Source organism: Astatotilapia calliptera, chromosome 10, assembly GCF_900246225.1.
Source record: "Astatotilapia calliptera chromosome 10, fAstCal1.2, whole genome shotgun sequence".
NCBI classification, from domain to species: Eukaryota; Metazoa; Chordata; class Actinopteri; order Cichliformes; family Cichlidae; genus Astatotilapia; species Astatotilapia calliptera.
In genome coordinates, this window is record NC_039311.1 from 25,411,253 (window position 1) to 25,439,114 (window position 27,862).

Here is a 27,862-nt window from a genome sequence, read left to right on the forward strand (position 1 = left end):
AGCCTCCAAAGGAGGCGCTGCCACCATGATTACGACTCGGTACTTTGGCTTTGTCTTGCATTTTTGCTGCTTGGATGGATTGCTGCCTGTGACGGGTTTTTTTGAGGGAAAAGCGCAAAAGTACATCATATTTTCTACACTGAAAGTTTGTGCTTTAAGCATTTAGTGTTTATTTAACAGTGGGGGAACAACACATAGGAACCCAGTGAGCTGGTTTGTTTCAGAGGTTCTTAATAGGTTTGATGTCTGAGTGTAAATTCAGAACCCAAATCAGAAATAAATTGTGTGTGATTGGGTGCCTCACAGGAAAAATGCACACTGAACATTTTAAGCACAGTGTTAGTTCAGGCTGTGATGGCTCAGCAGACACCCTTTTACACATCCAATAGGCATCTCTCACACAGATTGCAGTATTTAACCTGCTCAAAGCAAGCTACTTTGCAACCCACATCAGCTCCTCTGTTTCTCAAATACAGTTGAAGATTTAAAACAAACACCTTTTGTCAGTCTTAGCCATACTTACGTGATGGCAGAAGATTTATCATGCAATTTTTTCCCCCCATTTATCCCCGCAGTGTACAACGTTGACAGGTCAACAACAGAGATAAAGCTATTTGCACATGAGCAATGTAGAATCACTACTTAACATAACCCACTAAGTGGATATCTTTAGGAAACTAGAGTACTCAGAACCCCTGGAGACATGAGGAGAACCTGCAAACTCCATGCAGAATGGCCCTGGCCAGATGGTGGATTTAAACCACCCCATGAAGTACAAAAGAAACTGAATGAATGAAATGTGCAGCCGTTGTCATGCATACCTTTATACACATGTAGGCTGCTGGGTATAATGTTACAGGAACGTTTTCTAATGCAAAAAACTGACAAAGCCATATTATAACTTTGTCTAGATAATAAGCAGGAGGCAGGTGTTACTCATGGAAAAAGACTTAAAAATGTTATTTAAGATAAATCTCAGAACCTCGACGAGTAAAACCAAAACTGTCTGCATGCAGAAACAGTGGAACTTGTGTTTAAACATGTGAGAACCTAACTTTTAAAACATGTATTCACCTCCAGTGTCCCATAACTGTAACATAATTCATAGCACAGTGGTCGCAGCTCACCTTTAGATTAATAAGTTGCCTGCAGTGACTCTACAGTCGCCTTCAACTCTGCTGAACCCTTTTTGATCTTTTAATTTGTCGAGTACACTCTCATTAACCTCGCTTCAGGCAGAATTGTTCAGTAATTGAGTCTGATAAAAGCAGACAAACCAAGTTCTCTAGCAGTAAACAAAGGAGAAATAGCAGCTCCTCCTGGAGTTTGTGGAGAACGTTGGCTTTACTTTCAGCATGTAGCCAGAAACACAACCGCTAATGAATGCAGAATAATGCAGCAGTAAATGTTTGGAGACCCACTACGTTTACAAATGTGATGCACTGCAGATGACAGTCTTGCAGCGTACTGTGTCAAGTCTTAAAATTGTTATTGCAGGATCGTTTCATTAGCGTGTCCCATAAAGTTTGATAAATGCAAATAACCTGATGCTCAAACACATTAATAGAGAATCTGTTTGCTTATGTTTAGTGACAAACCACACAGATCAAATGTTAAAGAAAATACAGTTTAATTAAAAATCTTAATGGCTTAGGCATGAAAACATTGTAACACAATGAATGCCGAGGATATTAAAAACACAATAAATAAAATATCTACATAGACAATAATAAAGCAATGAAGACAGTTTTTTTTAGTAGGCAAGTTCCTGTTGAGAAGGCTAGTTAACATGAATAAAGCGCACGCACACACTCCTTGTTAATCAGCGGATCAGAACCAACACACCGGCCGAGGTTACCGGCGACACTGAGAGAAAGCGTGTGAGACGGAGGAGCCTCTGGCAGTGATTCAGCAGGACAATGAGCCTTGAGTGCGTCATCACACATCAGGACTACAACAGTCCTGGAGTTAGTGCCATTTAGTTGGTTGCCTTGATACAAAACGCCAAGACTGAGTGAAAACAAAGCTGAGGGGACTGAAGACACATTCGTGGTCTCTGTTCTGGGGCAACTCGAGGAAGATGAGGAGGAGGAGCAGCGCACGCACACGTTTTAAGATTCTTTTGGTTTGGGGCGATTAAAGCTGCAACATTTCTGTGGCATCACAGACAGCCAGAAAACAGCAGGACAACTCCAGGGTATTCTGGGTTCTTAACAGGATTTACTGGGTTTTTTTCTCCCCCTTAGCATCAGATTTAGAAATTTAGTAACATTTCTTTTCATTTAGTTCCGTTTGAAGTATTAGGTTTTTGCACTGTCTCCAAATCCAGCAGCACATTTATTGGGGGTGGGAGATCCTAGTGTCTGATAATTACGAGAAACATTTTTCAGATAAAGTTCATGTTTAATATAAGTCAATCGCCCTTTGCCCTTTCACCCAAATCAGGGTTAAAGTTTGTTATTTTGACTTTAAAAAGTGGAGCTCTCTCTATTCTGAAACACTTTTAAGTCAGTTAAATTTTTTTAATCTAAAAAGGTAAATTTGCATAAACTGTAGTTCTGATATAGTGTTACCATGGTGAAATCAAGAGAGCGCTTGACCTGAAAACAATCTGCAGTAGTTTCCAACACATTTAAATGGTGAATGTGGAGGGGTTATTTTGGCTTGCCTGCTGGCATGTGCAAGTTGTGATGGACAGAAGGCACGTTTACTGTACATGTCGCTGCGGAGGAATGAAAAGGTGACCAGCTGACAGTGAGCTTCCTTTCACTGTCAGGCTCATTTGATTAAACTGGGTTCTTGTCATCTACCTTTAGGACTTGTAAGAACAACAACAAAAATCAGCCTATGGTTTAAATAATATTCATGCAGAAAAACATAAATGTTCCAGATGTTGCAACTCTTTTTGTGTTGTGTTTGGATTCAGATCAGATCACTGTTCTCCTTTAATGTCTTTAATCTGAATCTTTCTTTAGTTTCTTAAGTAGACAAACCAACAGCCCTCATGCAGGTATGACGCTGAATACCACCGATGGGCTCATCTCAGACGCTATAGGTGTGGTGATGCCTGAAAGTGGCAGCTGCTGAATTTTTTGGTCCATTGACAAGAAAATATAACCTGAGAGAAATCCAAACCTTTAAAGAGCTTTTTACGTGTCAATTTGGATATTTTATTGGCGCGTTAAGGACCTAAGGTCTCTGTGCACTGAAAAGCAGCAGTTCATAAAAGTATGTATGGGAAGAGTGTTGATCTCACCAGATGTTTACTTCTTAGCAGCTTTTAAAGAGGAGAAAAGGGGAGTAAAACTACACAGTAGCGTACATGAATCAGCGAAGCTGCACATGGTCACAGCAGGAATTTGGAGAAAGTCCCGTATCGTCAACTCAGACATTTTACAGGAAAGCTAGTATTTGTAATGGATTGCAACACTACAAGTATTACAATCTAAGTTCATCCTTAGTGGTGGTACCAGAGTTTTGGTGTGATGAAGAGCACGCATGCTTGAAATTTTATGCGAAGAAGTTAACGTGTTAGTAAAATTGGAGCAGATTGTTGATTTCTTTGTTTTTTGTACCAAAGTTAAAATAGAAGTCAGAGTCTACGAGTCCCTGTTCAAAGGTTTTGTGACAATTTCAAGCCAATTTATTCTGGGCATTTATTCCCGACCCATATAGGATAAAACAAAACTGATATTTAGTGATTTAAAAATCTGATATCAACAGTTTGTTTTTCTTTCAGCAGCCGAAATAAACAAATTTGTTATGCATAGTCTATACACACACAAATACAGACAATACATGTCATGGATCACTCGTTTACTCTCTCACTCTGCTCAGAACATTCCTGTTGCCAACAGGGAAGTTACAGAGTGCCCTCTGGTGGAAAACTACGAAACATCACGGATAAATCTTTGAAGGATGTTTCGCTCATCTAGTCTTTTCTTTTTAATTTCCATTTAGTAGCAGTTATATAGTACCAAGAGTGAAATATATCTGCAAATAGCTCAAATCAGCCCCCCAAAAATTGGCTTTCTAAGTTTGAAACTAGTGATCAGGAGCGTGTTTAGAGTTACCACTTGCGCATCTAGAAGCTGGCTATACGACACGTTTATCAGACCACCATCCAATGTAAGGTTTGTGCCCCAGCTGCTCTAAATGAACAGTGTTAGTATTTACCGAAATCATCTCCATACCAGTTAATCCACCAGTATAAACAAGCTATTTGATTGAAATTTTATTTTTAATGCTTGAATATAATTATTTTTGTTGTCCATTAATTTGGTTTAAATACAATTTTATTTTTTTTAAATTAAGATGCCACATACTTATTTTCTTGCATTCTTGCACAGAAAGTTTTTACTGGCTCACTGCTATGCCTGAAAAACATGAATTCTGTTCATTATTAACATTATAACTAATAATACAATTTTGTTTTAAAAAGTTTTTACAAATTTCTAAAACATGTTTTAGAAATTTGTTGGCATTTGTGACAGCTGTAATGTGTTGTAAATTGCTTTGACGGATTAATACAATCCTGAGATTTTTGTTGCCTTTCCCCAACATTCCTCCCATGAAGAGTTTTATGAACTGCAGAGTGACTGAAATCCACAAAATGGTCATACAGGACTGTGGACAGATGGAATTACCGCAGCTACATTCGAGTCATATCCAGAATTTAAAGTTAGAGGACGTAAACGAGCTCATCGAAGAATCAGAAAACAGATTTTAATATCTTAACTATGGTAGCTGTATGTAAATATGCTGCAGGAAACCTAAAAATATAAAGAAAATCCACTCTATGGAATGTCTGTGAGGATGGAGGAAGCGTGTCCTTTAGCATCTGCTCGTTACATATAACCTGGCTTATTACTGAGTACCTGAGTCCACGTGACTTCACCCCACTTTCAGTTTTTTGTTTTTTGCTTTAGGCTTTAGAGTTTGATGTGATTTCCCAGTGAACTGAGTGAAGCTGTTCTAAGAGCTTCTTTCGGTTAATAACTAAGAAACTACGAGCGTAGAGAGAAGCTTTGCGACTAAATAAACCAGACTTCAGTGTCGGGCCACCTCTAGCGGTGGCAGGAAACGATGGAATTAAAAAGAACTCAAACTCAGCCATTGTTAGTACTACGCACACCACAACACATTATGAGAGTACTTAAACATTAAATTTGTTATTTCATCATAGAACTATCACCGAACCTGGAGCTGACAGACGGCAACTGAATTGTGTTCACCTTGTCAGATACCATCGAAAACGGAGCGAGCCACAGCGACGCGTACGACATCGAAGCCCTGCAATACTGCACCGCGACTACACGTTCACATTCATCAGCACGAGCACGACTGCCACACAGTTAATCACCAGTTTCAGACCGTATCGCTACATATTCGTACGCCACGATTTGCAAAGAAGCCAGTAAAAGCACCAGACCGAGCGGCTGCAGGCAGTGGGACGCCCAGTCGGACACGACTATGTGCGGGGTCCCTTCGCTGAACAAAGTCTGCACAGTTTTAACACTTAGCTTAACGAGAGCATGCACGCAGACTGAGGGGGGACACTGCCGTAGCATGTAACTAACTCAGCGAGTCACAGCTTGGCCACAGCAAGCCCATTTTAAAGGCTCCGATTCTCCATTTATGCTGTGTTCAGGTCATATCGGACTTACAGTTGACTTCTCACGTTTAAGGCCAAAACCCTCAATCTCCAAATGAATATTACAAGTAAAAGAGATTCTGAGACTGTAATTTCAGCCACTTGACATAGTCTTTAACAATAGTCCCCCCCACCCCACCCCACGTTGCTGTTTTCCCACTACAAATGACTTTGGATGAGATATAACATGAACGCAGCATCATCCCTCAGAGTAAAGCCTTCTGAAAGTACTTGTGGCCCTGCAGAAAAGTGCTTGGTAAATGGTAATGGCACAGAGTGGAGAGAGATGAGACAGAGGATGAGCCTGCGCAAAGTGACTATGTGGCGATGTGCGCTGTGGAAGGGATGGAGACGAACTCGCGCAGGATGTTCTTGGCCGTCTCGAGGTTGTCCTGAGCAATCATCAGGGCCTTCTGGATGTCCTGGATGGAGTAGCCTTGGGATATGAGGCATTCAATCTCCCCGTTTAGGGCCAAGCTTCCAGGACCTGAAGGAGGAATAGTCGGAGGTGGAACAGGGGAGGCAGATGAGGAGGGGCCAGGGAGGTCTGGCGGCGGCGGAGGTGGCTTGCGGTTTAACGGACGAGGCCGTCGGTCAAAGTTGGCTCGCCGAGGGAGAGGTTTTGGGGGACGTTCGGGGTCGCCGCCTGCTACAAACATACCTGAAACAAATGAGAGAAAATGAAAGAAAAATAAGAAACGTGATGAGTCAAATACAAAATAAGCACGTCAAATACACATTTACATTGACACATGAGCACTGATGAGTAGATGATTTGTGGGAAAAATAATTTAATATTTGCCTTTATAACCAGACATTTGCTAACCTGAAACATCTGAGAAACAGAAACATTTAAGAAGTCCTTAAAAACTGTTAAAAGTATCCGCACTCTGAAAAAACTAAAACACTGGATAAATCATCTGTAACAGTCTGTGAAAGGCAAAGAAACAGCATGTGCCACAGAAATAAAACTTGCAGGAAAAAAGGCCTTTAGGTTATCACTGACATTAAAGTTCTGGCTTCAAAATAACTGTTACCAAGCAAACTGCCAAGCAGTGACACTTGCTCCTAGAATGAATGTGGCTTCCTAACAGAAGGCTGATTGGTCCAAACTACCTGTAGTTCATCTAGAAGCACATAGCTTCAAGCCTGGCACGATGGATTCTGTTGCAACTTTGACCTCATGAATCGCCTGAGCAGTTTCACAAGCTGGCCTGACATGCAGCACTATGTGTTAGAGTATCTATGAAAGCAATTTCCATCACTGACTTCAGTGTGGTTAAAGCAGTAATTTGCTGAAGCCAAAGTTAAACAAGAAGTTTCAAGTTACATTCATGTAGCCTAATTACTTCTCAAATTAATATTCATTTGTCCACCACTACAGAGTCTAACTAAAACTACTTTTCTGTTTGGACTTTTTGATTTTTCTTTAATTGTGATTAGCTTCAATGCCAAAAAAATTGTTTGGCACTTTTTGTTTTATTTCCAGCCTGAGGAAAAATGCTCAATAAAACAACATTAATAGCGTGGACAACAGAGAACTGGATGTCACCGGTTTGTTCGTGCATCATCTTGAAGCCCCAAGCTGATCATACTGGTGATCACTATTAAAATATAAATCACGCTGTGTTCAGTATGACGTAACTAATGACCACAACTCCCTTTTTGAAACCAGAAATTTCGCCACCTGCTGATCATTAGAAATTAAAAAAGGGGGGAGAAAAAAAACAAAACAACAAAAAAAAAACAAAACAAAACCCACACATACTGGGATCTACTGCAGAGTCTATGTTGAGATTACTGAAGGCTGAAGAAGGGCCGCCGATATCTGACAGGGCTCTTCTGGCGGGGGCAGGAGGGACCACTGGTCTGGGAAAGTCATACTCGTAAACATCCTCCACACTGGCCTCCTCCTTTTTGTCCGGCGGAACAGCTGAATGCTGAGGAAGGTCTTGGAGGGGGAAAAAATGTAAATAAAAATGAGGTTTTACACTGATATTCTTAATTCTGTGATGTCAGTTTATCCACTACTACTAGAACAAATAGTCCGATTACTGTTAGTAATCCACAATGATCAAGCACTTCCCATACACTGAAGTGAGAAACTGAGAACGTTACCCAGCTCAGAGTTCTGTGTCGTCTCCGACGAGCCAGCCTGGGCCTGGATGTTACACATGGATTCGTAAACCTGGGGGTCCTCAGAGTCACTGTCCCCCACCTCACTGCAGGCACACAGCGAGACGGAGAGAGATAGAGGAATCATTTAAAGGGGAACAAACTGTGCTTATTTTCATTTAAAGAATCTTATTCTTGGACTCAAATAGTTTTCCATGATTTTAAATAAATACATAAATAAATAAATAAATAAATAAATAAAGCCATTTATACTTTCAGGCCACCGTCCCCTTAAAGTCAGTTTTCTTCTGATAGGATGCCCCTTGCAAACAGCAGGTTTGAACTGTAGGTGGTTGGGGACAGAGCGGTGTGCCTGGAAAGTCTGCATCCTGAGCCCCTTACACTTAACTCATAATCTGAAATTTTGTCTAGTTAACATGGTAACACTACATGACCAAAATAAACAAAAAGAAAGGAAAAAGTATTAGAAGCAGATTTTGAAAAGGGCCATTGTTGGCGATCCTTTATGCCTGACTCTTACACAAACTAATCCTCACAGAGAAAGTAATATTCTCAATGACTGAATCTACACTTTGTAAGCTAAATCACCAAACCTCTGATCAAAAACTCATCATTTCAGTGTGCTAACATCACAAATAGACCGCTAAACATCTAGCTCTACTTCAAACAAAAATCCACCAATCACACAGAGGTATGAATGCTTCCAAATATTACACATTTTAAGCCTAATTAGTCATGCATGGACCCAGTGAAGGCATCTTTGTAGGCTCACACCACAACTTTCAGCTCTCGAGTTTTAAAATTTAAGCAGATTTCCTATCCATTCGAATTCCCTACATTTTAGACACTTTCATCATTTTAATCAAAGAGACAAGCTGAGATGCAGCTGCCGTCATCTTCAAGCAATGCCCTTTAAATTATTTAAGGAGGTGAAAAACAGCAAGTAAGTGAACGAGAGTTCTGTCTAAGGAATGGGAACCTCGAGAGCACCCTGCTGGACAAAATACACAGCTTCAGATTTGAGGGTTGCATTACTGTGTGTCAGACTATCCCTTTAACTTGTTTATAGACCAACTTCCTCACTTTTCACTCCACGAACTGTTTGAAATTCACTTGTAACCTTTCCCAGCGAGATTTTTCTCTGCAATTCACTATACAATTACATAACCACACACATAAGCACATTTTATTACCTGCCGGAAGGTCTGAGCATGTTTGTTGATCTGCTGGTATTTCCAACAACCCAACATCTATATTTTTCCCTTAAAGACAGCGCCATATAGTCCTGTTCCAAAAGACAGCACACCCTGGAGCTTCAAGTCATCTGACCTGATCTGGTGTAAAGTTCTTCCTTTTACACTATACATACTCCATTAATAAGATGACAGTGGGACCAATTGTGTCATTTTTATGCTCCCTTTGGGTCTGATTTTCTTTCACTTGTAGTCTAAATCCAGTGTTGTCTATTTTTTTCCTTACACTGTGATACTTCCAATGCTGTTAAGCTGTGTTCTTCTTCTGGTCATTGATTATGTTTGGCCTTTAAAAACTGAGTCAGAATACTAAAACTAATCCAGAAACCTAAAAATATGGGAAATAAATAGCCCACATGTTAAGTGTCAATACGTTCCAGCTGCGGAGAAGCCTTTAGAGGTCATTTTCCTGAAAAACATTCTTCTAATAGAAGCAACTTCATCCCCCTTGCTGTTCCGTTTACCTGATGTCATTGTGGTTGTTTCCCTGGGTTGGTGGTGGGGGCACCAAGGAGCCTGTTATTACCCACGGGGCACCGGAAGCTGGAAGGGATGTGGGACTCATGTACTCATTATCTTCACCGTCTGACGACAGCTTCTCCCCGCTGGACACCGCTGACCCTGGCAACGACCTGAGCAAAGGTAGACATCACAGAGCGTGTTTTTTCTCATCAGTCGTAAATGACAAATTTGAGAAATCCTGAAGGAGACACAAAACGCAAACACACTGACAGTTTTTTTTTTTACTAGTTCTAGAAATATATGAAGGGCATCATTTTGATAGATCAGAACACTGATGTGGCTCTACATTACATCACCAAAACAAATGTTAAGAACGCTGCTGGCAAGGTCGAAGAAAGATGGAAAAATATCCATTCGCTCCTCATCAGTTCTTGTCTCACTACATTATTTCCTGTTTACTACACCTTAGTGCAGCCAGGCAGTACACAGCATTGATCGCCGTCTGCGGTTTGCTCCCCTCTGCGCCGGCTCCGTTGCTCTGAGGGATGGACGACGGGGCCTTCGTTGCAGGGCGTGGCACCATGTAGTTGGCTGCCCAGGCTGGCTGGTCCGGGGTGGAGGGGAGGGGTCTCCTTTGGAGTCTGGATTCCTGGCCGACCAGGGAGGGGCGCTCCGGTGGGGGAGGAGGGGGCAGCTCTCTCAGTGCTGGAGGCAGAGGTAGAGGCTTGTCCCTGTGAGTGGCTACCATCTGGGTCAGAAGACACAGTACAGGATGTTTTTTGTTAGAGATGTGAAGACTCAAGTACACACACACACACATCCTATTTTGGTATTAACAATAATTGTGTTAGCAGGGCTGGCAGCACACTGGAGGTTTAATAAAAAGGCGTGACTATTAATCTTTAAGTCACACGCAAACAATTGAGCAGTTGTGAATACCAACACTTAGCCAATTCACATAATTTCCAGGAATCTGCAGCCACATTAACACATGATTATTTTTGACTATCAAATGGACATCTGACACACACTGTGGTAACTTCAAGGCTTCTAGGAAATATTGACTAAAATATACTTGGGCTCATTACAGCTTTATCTCACAGGCTCTTTTGATCACAACTAAAACTATAAATGCTCTTTTCTAGAGAAGATATTCATTAGATATTTATATCGTTAGCCATTCATATACATTCATTTATTGATATAAAAAGTGAGTTAAAGCTGGTAATAGGAGGTGGTTAGTTTGTGATATTACTCTGACCTAAATGTACTGCTCTTGTAATGAAGTTTGCGTCCCAGCAGCAGGTGTTGGCCTTAACACTTTGCATATGACTTCCATATGATTAAGCAGTTATTACTTCTGGTTCAACTGTATGTTTGCACAGGGCTCTTCTTATAGGCACTATTCAGAGGGAAAATATTTCAGTGACCGGTAAGTCTTGAATGCACCTTTGGCCAATGCAAGTGTTTTTCTAAAAACTATTTTTCCACCCTTTGAATTCTTTTCCACAGCTAGTCGGTCTCAAAGTCTTTTGTCTTTAGTGCACTCAGGCGTGTACTTACTTTGGCTGTGGCTCCCTGACTCAGTGCACTAAGGGAGGCAGAGGACCTCTGCTGTAAGAGGTCCAGTCGCGGAGGCACCGGAGGCAGCTGAGACACTGGAGATGGAGGGCGCTCCACCTGCACACCCACACATTGATTTACAGATTTTGTAGCAGATGAAGTGCTTGTAATATTCCTCAGCGATATTTACACGATAAGGATCACTCAAATCACCTTTCATTCCTTTTCTGATGCTCTGCTTGAACTTGAGCAGGTCATCTTGACCATATCTATTAGCTAAATTTACTGAGTTGTTGTAGCAATTACCTGATTAATTATGTGCATTAATAAGCAATCGAACAGCTGCGTCTAATAAAGAACCCAGTGAGCGTCTAAATATATGTACGTGCTCGTCTTACTTTGGTGCAGGCCAGCCTGCTCATGACAAGTTGCTGGTCTTCCAGCCGATCATCCTCTTCCTCTTCGTTGCCTGCGGCTTCTGCTCTGCTCGACCCCTGGAAACCAGCAAAGGAAGCCCCACTGGCCTTCGGGTGAAAGGGGTCCACTACAATAGGCTCCGTGCCTTTAATCTCACATCGGCAAAACGGGCAGCCCTGACCCTCCGATTCCTGAAATGCACACACACAGAAAGACACAGCAAGGTTAGGAGGTAAAGGTAAAGGAGCAGACTGAAGCTTTCATCATTTGTAAAAGGCTTTGCTTTGATTTAAACCCAAATTACAGCTGCAAGTCTTTTCAAGAATGAAAGCTGAAGGAGGAAACCATGAAAACTACCACAAAAAGAGTCAACCTGGATAGGATGAATTATAATGTAAATAAAACTGAAGATGTCAAATAAATGTTGTACATCAAAGATCTGCAGAAGGAGCACTTCAACAAAAACCATGTCTAAAGAACTCTGCAGTCATGCTGCGATTAATTAATCTGTTAAATTAGCCCGGAGAGCATTTCTGTCGTGAAAGCAGAGTAGTGAGAACAACACGACTGTGCTTGGGAAGACAACGATTATATTGTTCGTCTGATGTCAACCACAATCAAAATAAATTCCATATAAGGAAGTCTAAAGTCCAAAGTCCATCAAGAATAAACAGCACATCAAATTCATTCACTTAATCACTCACTCATGGCAAACAAGTCCTTTGTGTCACTCTTAGCAAGTCTATGTTCCCAGCCAGTAAAGTCTATTTAATCTTTTATGTTTGAAGAGGAAAAGTTGTTAGTTGTTAGTAACAAGAAGGATTTTATTAAAGGAAGTACAAAAAGAAAGTGCTTCAGCTTCACTGACTGTAAGATCACGTTAATAAAACAATAAAGTTACAGCTACACGTGACCTCGGTGCGTTGGTCCAGTCGTCACCTTGTTGTGTTTTTATCAGCACCCTCGTTAACCTGATCTCACTTTAGATTTATTCTTAGTGCCGATTGGCTGCTGAAGCTTGATGGTTAGTAACTGGAATCTCTGTCCCTCCCCTCTGCCTTTCTGTTGCTACAGGCCTGTTTTTTGATTTTGTTTTTGGTTCTTAGTTAAAAAAGGAAGAAAAAAAGTAGTTTAGGGGTGACGCCTGAAGCAGACAGTCTGGTGTGGTTCGTTCATGGTCTCCTTCCTCTTTTGTTTGTTTGTTTTAGCCGGAGTTCTTTTGCTTCCCTTTGTTTCACACTTTCATTATTAAAACTCAGCAGCACTGTGGGATCTTATGGCTCAAAGAACCGAACGTATAAGTTTGGGGACTGCAACAGTTACACTGAGGAACATGACACGACTCCTCTACTGCAAGAACTACTACTAATAATTTTTTTAAAAAAGAAAAAAGACATTATACTTAAGTTTAAACATGCAGATCAGAGAGTGGAGTAAAACACTTGCAATTTGAAAATGAATCTAAATCAAAGACTTATTATTAATTGACCTATTTAAAAAGGCACCATTGAACACAAAAAACGGAATTTAAAGAAAATTCTACAGCAGGAAAAAGAAGATCCCTGTCAGGATTTATCGAGCTGCTTCAAATCAGTGTAATAAAAGTTTATAGTTTAAATGGAGAGGTGGCAGATAAGGTCATACCTGCCAGGCGGTCAGACACGAGGTGCACATCAGGTGTCTGCACGGCTCGATCTTCACATCCTTGTCGTTCTCTGCACAGATCTTACAAAGCTGGAAAGTAGAGCCCATCTCGCAGTAGAGTTCGTACTGCTCCTACACAGAGAAACGAGGGAAAGAGGGAGACCGTTCAACACCGGCTGCTCATGTTACTCTCATCCTGTAGAGATTTATTCCTAAAAATCTGTCATTTTATGCATCTGTATTTGTTCTCTGCATTAAAAACATGCATGCACATGAGAAACAAACCTGAGTAACTTTGATGTGATCCTGTGGAGACGGTTCACACAACCCTGTCAGGTCTGGGTTCTGTGCACGGCCATCTGGGAAAAGATAGCTGGAGAACCACGGCGCACAGAAACGCAACCAAGTCACGAAAAAAGGGTCAGTTTCAGATTTTATAAATCAACAGTAAGAAACAACAACCTCGCCATGTTTTTACAATTCATCGAGGCTGCCAAACAATTTCTCATTATAAAATCCTTAAAAAACAACAAAACAGGTCTGTTTCTCTGCAGGATGACACAAACTAGTTAATTATACATCGATTGTGACACCATTTTATCCACACTCTCCAACCTGTTCCTCGTAAGGTTTTTTGTTAAATTTTGAGGAACTACTACAAAGACTCCACCCTCCACACTATTAATTCAGTAACCTAAAGTAACATGTACTCAGTAGGCTGAAAGACAATACCCTCCCCTGATAGCTTGCAGTTTAATAGTGCTATAAATCGACACTAAATACTAGTTCATTAACCCTGATGATATGCGACTCACAATCCCTCTCTGTATCCATCAATGAGTGCTTGGAAGAGTGGTTTGTTATGCGGGATGGTCTGCAGGATGTTCCCATCAGCTGTCACATAGCCAATTGCCCACTGGCCCAGCCGAGTGCAGCTCAGCCTGAAGATATAGCTGTGGGAGAGAGTTATTTCAACCAACAGCTACAAACTCCTGCAACAAAATATTTAATACAGTAGGAATTTCCCCCCAAAAGTATTATAGGATATATCTGATCTGTGAGGCCTACCTGCCAGGTTTGTGGATGAACCTGTGCAGTCGAGCCTTCACCTCATCGTAGGTTAAGAAGGCCATATAACCAGGGTGTGTAACAGCCAGGCTGTTCCAGTTCCTTAGAAGAGATGACCATGGCTGCAAGACACAGATTCACAAATGCAAACATTTTATTTATGTTGTGTACATCGGCTGTTTTGAAGTTGAATTCACAACAAAAATCAGGTATGAGACTATAATGCATATAGGACAGAAGATCTGTTTGCAGCAATAAAATTACAAACACCAACTCTGATCGCTGGCAACACTACAGAAAAACATATGCGAGTGGGTTCAGACCCTGCTGCTGCATTTACACAGGAGAGACTAAGCTGGACTCAAATTTAAACAAATAAACAAATTTAAGCGTCCTCATGTAATTCACCGCCTTTGCACTTTAATAACATTTTAGTAAACTGTGCAGTTTTACAGTGAACTACTCTGAATGCTTTGTGACGTACCTGAAAGAGCCTTGTAAAGATGTCAAACTCGAAGACAGAGATGTAATCGTTACAGGTGAGGTCGATAGTGGATTTGAGCGCCATGGCCTCCAGACCTGAGCTAATAGGGTGAAACTCATGAAGAGCCTGCCGAAATGTCCTCCATGGCACTATAGTCCTGGGTAGAAGGGAGGGAGAGGAAACAAATGTTTGTTGTGGGAACATTGCCTTTCACTATTAGTTAAGACTGAATTTGGGGTTAAACAGAACCTAAAATGTAATAAAATTGCAGATTTGCTAAGCTAACACCTAGCTAACAAGGCAGCAGACCTTTATAAAGACACAACTCTAAATATATACACAGGTGTATTTTTAGTTGACTAAAGGGGACCTGGTATGCTTTTCCTCAAATACACACACTCAACTGTGACTTTATTAGATACGTGTGTTCAACTACTGATTAATACTAATATCTGAGCATGACAGCAACTCAGTGCATTTATGCATGCAGACACATATGTATATGGTTACTAGGGGTGTGGGAAAAAATCGATACTGTGTAGTATCGTGATATTTTGTTTGCTAATAATGTATCGATACAGGGACAGCAGAAATCGATATTTTGTTACAAAAAAAAGTTTTTGTGGAATGGAACATGCTCTGACTTCAGAGCATGTTGATCCTTTTTCTGAGCAAAAGATTAACTTTTTTTTGGCAGCAATAAACATGACAGTTTACTTATTTTAATTTAAGACATTTTTTATTTTAATTAAGTTTAAAACTTTTTTATTTAATGTAAAATTATATTTTGTTTTCATTTACTTTCAAATTCTTCAGTTGCTGAAGGGGCTGCATAGTTTTCATAAATTGCATAGTTCAGAATAGCTATAATTGTACCAGATGGTTGCATTCAGTTAAGTTGGACTAGACTGTAATACAAACCGTTCAGTTTGTCAGCAATAAAACTGACTGAAATGAGAGAAAGACTGAGTGTGAGACTTTGATATTAGATAAAATGAATATTGATAAAGTTTACCTTTATGTACAGAATCTGAATATCGCAAAATATTTTAAAAAATTGCAATAATATCATATCGTGCATTAAGTATTGTGATAATATCGTATCGTGGGATGTATGGTGATTCCCACCTCTAATGGTTACCACTGCCTGCTTAAGTTCAAACTGAGCAGAATGTGGGAGAAAGAGCGATTAAAGGACTTTGAATGGGACATGCTTGTTGGTGCTGCTCTGAGCATTTCATAAACTGCTGATCTGCTGTGATTTTCCCCCCACAAACATCTCTAACATCTTTTGATAGCTGCTTTCAGTAAAATAACATATCAGGTGATACAGCTCCAATCAAACTGGTTTTCTAAACATGACAGTAAGTAACATCCAAGCAATAGCATTCAAATGGCCTCCAGAGTCCAATAGGGAAACCTGGGTATGTGGCAGCAACCTTATGATCCTGTCATGTCACTATAGACCAAAATCAGCAAGGAATGTTTCCAGCACCTTGTTGAATCAATGCCACAAAAATGAAGGCATCTCTGAAGCAAGGTGCCCCTAATAAAATGGCTGGGATGCTCACAGTCAAAGGTTCAAATCATGAGGTCATCTTACGTAGCCTTAACTCATGACCCCAAAACCCAGACCTCCCACTGCTATAAATGCTCAGTTTCAGCGCTTTTGTTGTGTTTTTTTTACTTTGCGTATGTATGTTGCCCGTGAATGTGACTATGCTAATATGGTAATCTGACTTCTGTTTAAATCTTTTGTTTGCAAAGGGGCAGGAAGCAGTAAGTAAGATAAAACTGCTTGTTTCAGCCAGAGATGAACTGGAATCGATGGCCAGCATGACATAAATAAGGATTACTGTGAAATATGAGTCATTCGAGCATCACCCAGGAATAAGAATACAGAGCTGAAACAAAAACTCACTTGTCCCCGAATGACCTTCTCCAGAATTCAGCAGCATCAGCTTTGGTAATCCTGAAGTTGTCGCCCTGAAATAGGCCATTGGGGAAGATGGCTTTTAACTCCGCTAGCATGTGACTGAAGATCAGAGACAGCTTGGTAAGGTTTCGCCTAAGTGAGAGAAAAGGAAGAGAGACAATTAAAGGAAACCGTAGCAACAAGTTAGTTACAGGTATCATCAGCCTAATGTCTTTAGTATTCTATAACGCCATGTTCGGTTTTAAATAAAAAGGGGAAGTTACACTTGCATGCACACAGAAATAGAAGTTTTCAGCAGCCAGACACTTTCGAGTACAAAACAATCAGGCGGAATCAAAGATGGTACCACTCGTCTCGTACATTTCCCTCTCCTCTGGCACATTTTATGGATCTACAGTTAATTTTTTTCCTCTTTCTCAACAAACACAATAGTCAACTTCTTCTTCGCTTTTTTCTTTTTCTGCTGTTGAAACAACTGGTGTTATTTTGTTAAATGCATATAAAGCACTTTCTGTAAAATTACTTGTGGCCGGCTGCACTACCTCCCAGATAAACGAACCCCATTCCTGACAACTCAAGTGTCAAATTTATAAAAATATGTCCACTTAGAGCTGAAATGATGAACATAACTGCAGAAGAAGGGAAGCAATGTTGAAAATTGACATTTACACTTGCGTTTGCTTTACATTTGAAGATAACTGGTTTGAGCAGTCTACACGAAACGCTACTTTTCAGAGGAAGTGAGTCCACCCTCACTGGGGTTGAACATAACCAGTGCGGGTGCATAATCTAGTCCAAACTTGTTTTGCTTTTTTAAACAGTAAATCAGTTTAAAAGGAGGCACAAGGTGACACATGACAAAAAAACTGAACCAAAAGTCGCAGACGCATACTGAGCACAGCCAGTTGGGCAACGACTTTTTAAAATATATATGTTTATGACATCGTCTGAGCATGACCTCAGCTTTGAAGGTTCAATTAAAAGGCTTTCCGATGACCTATACATGCATTTGCTAATGCCAACACAGCTGTTTGTGTAGAACATCTTACACTTGATAAAAATTTAGTGCGTGAAAGGAAGGATGAACTTTTCCTTAGCAAAGACTTTCTGAGAAGCAGAGTAAGTACACATGATTGCGAAAGTGCAATCACTTCCCTATGAAGCTCACTTTGCTTCATATGGTTCGATTTAATCGCAGCGATGGAAACTTGTAAGAACATTTCGAGAAAAAAGACAAACTTTTTCAATACTTCAAATTAATATTTACAAAAAGATTGCATGTTTAATGTTATAGAGCTTAAATGACATCAGCAATTCCAGTAGTTTTCTAGTCATTTTAAATGCACAGAGTTAGAGATGTGCAAGCATGCTGCTTTTTTTTTTTTAAATCTTTTTAATCATCTGATGGAGAAAAAAAAATAGCACACAAAAAATCTCAGTATGAGTTGTATTTCTTGGGTAGTTTGGAAGGTTTTCATTAAGAACCCATTTTTTATTTTGGTTAAAATAAAAATAAAAAAAGTCAGCCAATGCTGACAGCAGACCTTCAGACAAAGGTGGCCCATTAGTGAAGCTTTTATTCTATTTAGGTAACGATCTTTATTAATGTGATCATCAACATCTGTGCTTTCCAACTATTTCATGTCAAAACAGATGCTGTGAAAAAGCTCAGTTCTGTGCTCCATAGGACAGAGACGGTCTCGAATTATCGTACCATCATGAGCTTAAGGGATTATTTTATTGATAGGAAGCCAAGAAAAACAACGATTAGCTCTTTAACTGTGCCATGATTCAGATACTCCCTGCTTCACAGCTTTTGCATCCTGGCTTTCTGCTGGTGCAATATTCCGTTTCCCCCCACAAAGATGAATCGTTTTGACCAGATATAACGTGCGCCTACCTGGGCTGGGAGTTCTCCTCGTACATCCTCTCCTTGGCCTCCTTAAAAAGGCTCATGGTCTGCTTCGTCTTGTTCGTCAAGTTGTCGATGACCACGCGGAAATACTCATTCTCGCCGAGGATCTCTATTTTGCCCTCATACCTGGACAGAATGGTGCGTAAATGCTGGTAGGTATCCGGCAAAAGGTCCAGGATGTAGGGCGGGCTGTTCTTCAACGCCACCTTGGGGTTCTGGCACAGACGTACCACCTGGACAGAGAACGCAACGGCTCAGAGATTTTTTTATTTTTTTTAACTTGCAAACAACGAAAAAACAAAAAACAATAAAACAAACAGGATTAAAACCTTTAGCTGTGGCAATGCGAGATGCTGCAATGTGCATGTTTCACAAAGTTTGTCTAAGTATGGTACTGGAGAAAAGCCTGAGGTCATTTAAATACAGGACTAACCAGTTTAATACTCAGGGCGCTTAAAGAGACCTCACAGATTTCGTGACAGTTTTCCAGCTAGATCATCAGCTATCGCACGCAAGTTTGGATATGGATGTGTCTATAAATTTTAAGCTCATAAAACTGGGTCACGATTTTTGCAATGTGATGTTACTGGACAAAATTGCCATTCTTACAGATGTCATGGTTTGAAGTTTCAGCCAATATTTCCTAATGTTTATGATGATAATGTTCTTGATAAAGTCTTTTCGGTAATCGGAGAATAATGTGGCACAAGCTGTAGATCAAAGTTTGACCAGGAACTGCTTCTTTAATCTGTGACGGACATTTACTACCCGTCTAATCACCTGACAACTAAGGTTACTTATCAAATTGCACTCAATTATGCTCCCATACCCACCAAATAACTTCCAATATATTGTGACCATAAACATGAAATGGCTCATAGTACAATAACACGTTGAATACCTAAAATTTGCATCAACTTCACCAGAAACTTAGCTGTCACTATTCATTTAAGTGCATCTTTTCCCCACGTTGCTGTGGACCAACTGTGCATGCAAGTAGGGTTTTGTTTCTTTTTTGCATACATTTGCACACTCACTCTATATATCAGATCCAGCCCTTCCCCCAAACCCTCGGATTCCTCATTTTGCTACTTTGATGGCAATGTATTCCCACAATACAACTTTACAGCAAGGCAGTAAAAATTTTCAGCACCCAGCCCTGAAACATACCACCCAGGTATGAAAGCTTTTGACCTCAAACGTGCCATTTACAAGCACAGGTGTAAATGAGTCTGCACAGAACACTGCACATGCATGCCGTGGTTCACTCTCTATTATCTGATGCACTGTTACTTCCTACATCAGCTCACTTGCATTAATATCTTGTGAGCTCTTGTCTCACCATCTCTCTGCACTTCCCGCTCATCTGATTTAGTTATAGCCAACTGCAAAAGAAAGTAAATAGGCTGCAATGACTATAGAGAACCTTGCTTTGCCCCTGCAACATGTACACCTCTTCTTATCCAATACTAAATATAGGGTGTCCTCTTAGGGATATGAATGTGACCTAATTCAGGAGAAATGACCCCAATTAGACAATCAGACACCACTGTACTCCAGTTTTAGGCTTCAGGTTTAGACTGCTTTAAAGGTTATTGTTTAAAATTTAAGCCAAAGCACCTTCCTGTGTGGATGTCCTGGAGGTTATTCATGTCATGCAAAGGGAATTAGTGATGATTCAATATAACCGCAGTTTCACGCTAAGTGAAGGAGCATATGGAAAAGTTGAGCTAAATCTTTTTTCAATATGTGAGAAAAGAAAATCAGTTAAAGTGGCCTTGCATTTGTCTCTGATGTCGAGTTACAGACAAAAAGAAAAAAAGTCAAGTAAGAAGTTTTTCGTTTACTGTTTCAAACCCCTTTCTTGTAAAGGATTTATTACTGGAAAACCACTGTCAGTACCTTATCCATGAGTTTCCAGCATTTTTCCACCATTTTCTTGTCAACCACTGCGGGCTGGTGAGGCTGGAGAGCTTGCTGGTGAGGCTGAAAGGCGTCCTTCATCAAGCCGATGAGACCGGCGCCCCTTCTCGGATTTCCGGCCATTAATTCGGTCGGTGACCGGGGGTTAGCCCGGGGCTGGGGGTGGGTGGCTGACAACCGAAGATCAGTTCTTGACACGTTTTCAAACAAAACGATCGCTGTCTTCGTGCCCTGCCTGCACTCAACACTGGTAATAATTTGTCATGCAGAGGCTGTCCATGAGCAGAACAAAAAAGGCAGTGTGTACACTGTACGCGATGCAGCTAGCTAACAAGCTACATTTGAAAAGCCACTCAGTTTGATTCCAAGCTCAGGACATGCTCACCGTGTTGCTTAATCTGTCCTCAAAAATAGACCTACCGCCTCCCGGCGACGGCAAGTCAAATCTCCCCCTGAGAAATCAGCCCGGCTTATTATAAACTCGGGGCGTTAATAAGCCACACAGCGCGATTAACAAACAGGTTGAGAAGCGGATCCAGCCAACAGCAAGCCAGCAGCTAAAGTAAACAAGGATGTCCGGCCGTACCTTCAAAGTAAAAGCACGGTCAACAAACACGCAGAACCTGGGAAAATTAAAACTGGCTTAACGTAAATTACCTGTAATAGAGCCAAATAGCCAAAGTTATAATAATTAACTGAAACTAAACTAAGAACTAAATCTAAATGTAAAAAAAAATTAACTCAAAAAAACAAAACAAAACTAGACTGAGTCAACTGCTTTAAAAAAATGTTTTTACTGTAATATTCAGTTCACTATGATATATTAATTTTCCCTCAATCTTGCACCCCCCATATGCTTTCCACATAATACTAATTAAAGAGACTGAAACAAAAAAAACTAAACTAAAACTAAACATTTTTAGAAAAATAAAAAGCAAAAACGAAACAAGAAAAAATTGAAAATATAAATCAATTATAACTCTGCTAACAGCTAAAATAGCATTTAAATTAAGCTGCTGTTTCAAGTAAATTGCCATTTATTCAAAATCTTTAAAAAATACTGAGCTTACAAGTGATTTCAAAGGACTCATGAGCTGCAAAAAGAAATCCATAACTTTAACTGCTTTCTTTTAAAAATGTATTGTTTAGTAAAGTAATCTCTCCAGTGACAATTCATTTCCCCCAACATGAAAAATGTTATTAGAAATTGCTCCAAACCCCAGCAGAAATAACACTCTATTCAGGAAATACAGAAGACAATGATTCATTTGACCCTGGCTTTTTATTGAAAAGTTCTCTCTTTTACAATATAATTTATTTTTTCCTTTAAATATCACAAAGTAAATCACTAAGCAGCAGCGGCACTACCAATCCCTCTACATCCTGAACACAGTAACAATAAAGGTTTTGTCTTCATGTTTGTAGTCCTTAATCAAATTCATATGTTGCCAGCTGGATGAACCGGAGACGTGTTGTGAATACAGACATCTGTGACCACTGAAGCTAAATGTGTGGATAACGGCAGCAACCTCAAAAACACATTTAGAGAACTGAAAAATAAAAGCTTTGACACCATTGCACATTTCCTGTTTCTTTTAAATAGACAATGACTTCAAGAAGAATGACTTGAACACAAAAACTTTGTAAAGGCAGTCAGTTTTGAGTGTGCGGGCCACATCCTGTTTGTAGTTCTCACTCTGTGTCTGAGAACTCATCGGGAACTGGACAAACTGGGTTTCCGAACAATGACTCGCAGCCACTGCTGATTCAACAAAGCCAGATATTAAAGGGCAGCTATTGCACATGATTGTTTCAGGTGACAGATCTTTTGATTCACTTTTGCAATCAGATTTGTTTTTGTTTTAAGTCATACTTTACTGTTAAATGTTTAACTTAACAATTACAACTGCAGTTCTGAAGGAGAAAAAAAAAAGCTTCAATCCCAACAAGTATATAATTCTCTATTCAGCTTGTCATCAAAGATTTGTCCTTATCATCACAACGTCAAAGATTAGGTTTGTGTCAGTCTCTCTCTACACACACACACATATTTATATGTGTCAATAAAAGCTTCCACTTTTAAACATCTGTAATTTGAGACCGTCTATTTCCAAGAATGACAGAGACAGAAATGCAATTCAGTGCAACAATTCACTTTAAAGGCCATATTTAAAATTATTTTGACACAATAAAAATAATCAAGCTTACTAAATTATTATTATTAAGGTATCTACTCTGGCCATACCATTCACCAGATTTGAACCATTAAAGAGATGTGTAAGGCTGTGCTCTCCATCATCCAAACACTAAATAAGTGTGTATGTATATTTTCTCTCCATTTGTCATAAAACAAAAAGAAAATTGAAGTTTGTGGTGGAATAAAATAATGACATTGCAGCTATTTTAAAACAATTTCTCCCCAACATTTTTTCCAAAGCAATTTGACTTCAGCTTGGCTTCGCAGCAAAGCAGATGTTCAACTAATTAATGCACACAAGCCTCGTGAGCACTGCTCACTGTTTGGGGAGCTGGCACAGATCCAGCAAACAAGCCCTAGGGTGCCTTAAAGGACACATCTTCACAGTTTAAGACAAGTCCAAGTGATTTAGATTGCAGCTCCCTCTGGATCCATCAAATTAGATTAAACCGGAGAGCCTTGGAAGTTCAAGGCGATATTCAACAGCTGGGCTCCGAGGTCTGCCTGCTGCCCTCCAGGCAGGAACTCTGCAGATAGCTCTCTGTAGGTGCTGCAGACTCTACGTATATGAATGTCCTTCCTGTGAATGGCGTGTTTCCATATATGCCGTGCCTCGGCGTATAAAACTACTAAACATCTGCGAGGAAGGTGCACAGCTACATGGACCTCCCCTGTTAGTCCCAGCTCTGGCAGGCCCAGCTCCAGAGACATGGTGAGTGTAGTGTCTGACAACATGTTAATGGTGACTAAGCGCTCCCCCCATAGCCAAGAATCGTCTAAGTGTGGATCAATGGCTGCACCTCGCTCAGGATGATAATCCAAGTTGCACTGCTCCACTGGCTGGAAGCCAGCTAGAGTTGATTCCTGATACATCCGAAGCACAAGTTTATGGCTCAAAGCAGGGAGTCCACTGAAGCCACCCACACGCACTTTCTTTTTCTTGAAGTTCACCTTCGGGCCAAAGTCCTGCAACAATATTGGACTCCATTACTAATATATATATATATATATATATATATATATATATATATATATATATATATATATATATATATATATATATAGACAGACACACACACACACACACACTTTCCATACTACATATATCAAATAGAAGATAAGAATTTTCTAACCTATACATTTTTAAGTAGCAGAAAGCAATTCTGGTTATTTTATTAATATGATTATCAAAACTGAGACCACAGTCCAAAATGATGCCAAGGTGCCTGACTTGTTCATTGTGTTTCAGAGAAAGGGATAATAAATATGAACAAATTTTCTCTGTCTCTGACTTTTTTGGATTTTTCTATCTTGTCTCTATTCATTTCTAGAAAGATTCTAGACATCCACAAGTTAATGTCATCAACGTAGCTTCATAATTTGTGAACAGGTTTCAGAGGTGTCGAACTCCAGGCCTCGGGGGCCGGTGTCCTGCAGGTTTTAGATCTCACTCTGGGTCAACACACCTGAATCAAGTGATCAGTTCATTACCAGGCCTCTGGAGAACTTCAAGACATGTTGAGGAGGTAATTTAGCCATTTAAATCAGCTGTGTTGGATCAAGGACACATCTAAAACCTGCAGGACACCGCCCCTCGAGGCCTGGAGTTCGACACCTGTGAGTTAGATGATAAGGTTAAAAAGTAACCACTGACAGAATGTTTATTTCTGCAGTTCTAAAAATATTAACTGACACATAGAAACATTTACCCTTTAGTCATGATGAAACCCAATCGAGAAACTGAATCACGAAGCCTTTGAATTAAAATATCACGATCAACAATCAACAGTGTTGAAGGCAGCATGGAGAAGTATGACTCAAACTCTCTGTGAATCACTGTTGATGACCTGAGTAAACTCGGACTCGCACTTATATTGACTTTACAGCCCTGATAATCGCTTCTATAAATCATAGTCTAAACAAAAATGTTTTGTCTGTTTTTATTTGATAACATGCTTACCTGTTTTCTTCGACCGGACTGCGACTCCTTCCACACATCCTGGTCCATCGCACATATGAGCTCCTTCTCTTCCTCTTCTGATATGAAGTTCTCCCACAGAAAGACCCCAGAAAAGGGGAAGGATGCAGCCTGGGCATCTTTTCCAACAGCGAGCCTCGACTGAGGATCGTAGAGGAAATGATGGACAATCTTCACAGAAAGATAGATAAATAGAAAAACATCGTTATTTATACAGTAACGCAAATGTATTCCTAGAATTATTATTATTTTGGCGATGAAACTGACAGTTTGTAGTGAATGCCTTTTTGTTATAATGACAAACGCTGTTGGTAGTGATGGCCCGCTTGAAGCTGACGCTCCGGAGCGTGTGTCGAAAAAAACAACACACTGGTTCAGAAGCACTGTGTCGAGGCTTGCTTCGTTTGGCAAAAGTCACGTGACCAGTGACGTCCGAAGCTTCATTACGCACGTAACTGCTTCGGTACCTGATTCAAACGGATATAAGGAAGTGAATCATCCACGGGATTCGTGGAGTGTGTTGATGGTGACAGATAGCGACGAGGTGATCATTCCACTGACAGATATGGAGCCAGCGAGGAAGAGAGGACGTTCTGGCGTGTGGGAATATTTTGAGTTGATTTTGCTCAATTCATTTTATCTGCCGAAGTGAAAAACTTGAAATGTCCAAAATCATGTTTTCATAATGTAAATATCATTACAGCATATGACTTTAGGAACACTTCCATGTGAATTAAAGCTAATGAAGACTACAAAAATGTATTTGACACTATACGTACATTACATTGCTACACAGTTTAGAAAATCATTTTGTTTATTGTTTTTAGGTGATAGTCTGCAGGACCCAGGAATACCTGCATATCTACCAGCTTGCAGTGTGGTTCCTGCACTCCACAGCCTCTTCTGTTCCATGCAAGTGAATTTTCTCCAGGGCAGGAGAAACTATTTCTAAGAAAAGAAACAGACTCAGCCAGCGCACAGTAACACTAATCCTCTTTTTAAATTGTTAGAGATTTTCTACATTATACATTATAACCAAATCTCTATAATACAATATAATCAAGTAAGCCTTATATTCTAACCAAGTAAGCCTTATATTCTAACCAAGTATGCCTTATATTTTGTGTGTTCATATATTTTCACATAACCAACCCTATTGTTGAAGAATCACCTAACCAAGTCTATTGTTAAAGGAAAACTGATGCATTCCTTACCTCAGTGTCTGAGATGTTTGACAGCATGATATAATGATGCATTCTTTTCCTTTAGTGTCTGTGATGTCAGATAAAGCATGATATACTTCTGTATTCTTATCCCAGTGTGTGAAAGATCAGATAAGCTGATTTAATGTTTAACCTCTTCCCTGACAGTTAAAAGAGGAAGTACTATGTAACCCATTTTTGCCTTATAAATAAAGCAAGCGAGCCTGTGCTCAGTGTGTGTGTCTTCTCAGAGGCATTCACCCGTGCGCACGTTTTCTAATTACACTCTGAGTCGGTCTGCAGTTGTCTCATTTCTCTTACTTGTGTTTGAACAAATGTCTACCCCTGACATAAATGTAAATAACAAAAGGGCTACCTTACATAGATCATGTTTTTACTTTGCAAGTTCTTGATTAGGGGTGGGTTTTGATTATCGCTTTTCTGATTACAATCCATGCTAAATTGAATAAAGTGATATTGATTCATTAAAATCCCGTGTCGATTTGTAAATTAACGTTATTATGCCTGAAACGCCAGCATCTCAGGTTAAACCTCACAACATGTCGTCAAACACCATACAGCTAAAACAGTAACTGGGAGCAGGTTTACGGATTCTGCATACAAACGTAAACACAGAGCGCGGACCCGACGCGTCAGAATCAGATTTTGATGTGTCGTCGGGTCCGCGCTGTGTTTGCCTCTTTTTTTTTTTCGCTGGCTTCTGCAGCTGCAGGTTTCATAACTCTCTGTTTACATCTCTAATTAAGTCTAACATGTGTCAGCTTTCTTTTAATAGATACGAAATTATGGATATATACTGTTAAATGATCAGAATTGTAATAGTTCTGACTGAGGCAAAACTTTCCAGATTCCAATCAAATTGAATCGGATCCTGTATAGAATCAAAATGATTCTACAAATCAGTGACGATGCAGCCATACTCAGCCCCCTAAGCATTTTCCCTTTCCAGTTCACAATCAATCCCACCCCTAGGTCAAAAATATGTATAGGAATTGGCCTAATCTAATATTTTGTATGAACCTGTCCAGCTGTCCAGTGATTAAACGACAAGTAGATGGAGGCAGGACTTCACAGCAGGGGCATACTCCATAATGTGCTGTGCATTCTCATATGTATATTATATATATTGCTCACTTATTGTATTTACCAACATCAAGGAGTTATGAGCAAAGAAAGGCCACACCATAGTGCATGTTTAAATAGGGAAAGTTTATTGATCAAAATGTATTACGCAGATACGCATTACATTTTTTTCAGCCCCCCAATCGAGAAAACAAAACCAATTACATGTTCAAAGCAACGGAACGGTGGCCCAATATCAGAGAGAACTCCACTCTTGAGTGAGCAGTGATAATTGAGCAGTCCGTTTTATTTTGCAGATTCAAGCTGCTCTTCAAAATTTTCACCACCAGATGTCACCGGAGAGGACTGTGTCGAAAAGCTTCGAGTAATGAACCGTTTTTCAATACAAGCTTCAGTGCTTCGGAAAGCTTCAATTGGCCATCACTAGCTGTTGGCACACATTTATAACCGCAGTAATATCCCTTTAATAAGGATGGAATGTCCTCAGAGGGCACCCGTAGCTTGTTGTGTGTGCGCTGCTGTTAGCAGTATTTGATTATTTTTTTAACTGTTATAAGCACAATATATAAGTATTCTGTTGGAAAACAGTACCTTTGATTCACTCGCCTCCGGTTGTACTTTCTCTTTCAACCCTTCGCAAACGAGACACCGGCGGACACCTTTACAAGCGCATGAAGGCACGTCGTCACTGGTGTCGGGAGCCATCATCCTGCATCTTCTTCTTGTGTCAGGAAGAGGCAGCAAACGAAAACATTTTTTATCGACACCTAGCGGAGAATGCGGGTATTTTCAGGGTTTGAGAATTATCCAACCAAAGCTAAAAGAGGATGCAAATAAGAAAACACATTTCTGAATATAAAAAATACACACACACACACACACACACACACACACACACACACACACACACATATATATATATATATA

General features: G+C 40.1%; 2 protein-coding genes across 3 annotated transcripts; both read right to left on the reverse strand.

The window, feature by feature from the left end:
• Window positions 1-2,868: 2,868 nt before the first annotated feature.
• LOC113031100 (E3 ubiquitin-protein ligase CBL-like) lies at window positions 2,869-21,042 on the reverse strand. The gene is made up of 15 exons (XM_026182989.1): window positions 20,434-21,042; window positions 18,517-18,764; window positions 16,602-16,748; window positions 14,681-14,837; window positions 14,197-14,318; window positions 13,944-14,081; window positions 13,414-13,501; window positions 13,129-13,260; window positions 11,466-11,675; window positions 11,068-11,184; window positions 9,969-10,252; window positions 9,507-9,674; window positions 7,772-7,875; window positions 7,422-7,604; window positions 2,869-6,314 (listed from the first exon to the last, which is right to left on the reverse strand). The coding sequence occupies exons 1-15, from the start codon at window positions 20,575-20,577 to the stop codon at window positions 5,971-5,973; spliced, it is 2,586 nt and encodes an 861-aa protein (XP_026038774.1). The 5' UTR covers window positions 20,578-21,042; the 3' UTR covers window positions 2,869-5,970.
• Window positions 21,043-22,818: 1,776 nt separating this feature from the next.
• alkbh4 (alkB homolog 4, lysine demthylase) lies at window positions 22,819-27,668 on the reverse strand. Of its 2 annotated transcripts, none has more exons than XM_026183113.1 (3): window positions 27,527-27,668; window positions 24,612-24,800; window positions 22,819-23,617 (listed from the first exon to the last, which is right to left on the reverse strand). In XM_026183113.1, exons 1-3 carry the CDS (start codon window positions 27,641-27,643, stop codon window positions 23,096-23,098), a joined length of 828 nt encoding a protein of 275 aa, XP_026038898.1. In that variant the 5' UTR covers window positions 27,644-27,668; the 3' UTR covers window positions 22,819-23,095. The 2 variants fall into 2 exon arrangements, with proteins under 2 accessions (XP_026038898.1, XP_026038899.1); XM_026183114.1 differs by lacking the exon at window positions 27,527-27,668 and adding an exon at window positions 24,897-24,979.
• Window positions 27,669-27,862: the final 194 nt, after the last annotated feature.

What these genes read in the sequence shown, in the direction of transcription:
- LOC113031100 (XM_026182989.1), bottom strand. Translation starts at nt 20,577, where the DNA reads ATGGCCGGAAATCCGAGAAGGGGCGCCGGTCTCATCGGCTTGATGAAG. An exon ending in TTCATCCACAAACCTGGCAG is followed by an intron (nt 14,082 to 14,196) that starts GTAGGCCTCACA and finishes TCTCTCCCACAG; the next exon opens with CTATATCTTCAGGCTGAGCT. An exon ending in GACACAGAACTCTGAGCTGG is followed by an intron (nt 7,605 to 7,771) that starts GTAACGTTCTCA and finishes TCCCCCTCCAAG; the next exon opens with ACCTTCCTCAGCATTCAGCT.
- alkbh4 (XM_026183113.1), bottom strand. Translation starts at nt 27,643, where the DNA reads ATGATGGCTCCCGACACCAGTGACGACGTGCCTTCATGCGCTTGTAAA. An exon ending in CGGAGGCGAGTGAATCAAAG is followed by an intron (nt 24,801 to 27,526) that starts GTACTGTTTTCC and finishes CTTTCTGTGAAG; the next exon opens with ATTGTCCATCATTTCCTCTA. An exon ending in AGTCCGGTCGAAGAAAACAG is followed by an intron (nt 23,618 to 24,611) that starts GTAAGCATGTTA and finishes ATATTGTTGCAG; the next exon opens with GACTTTGGCCCGAAGGTGAA.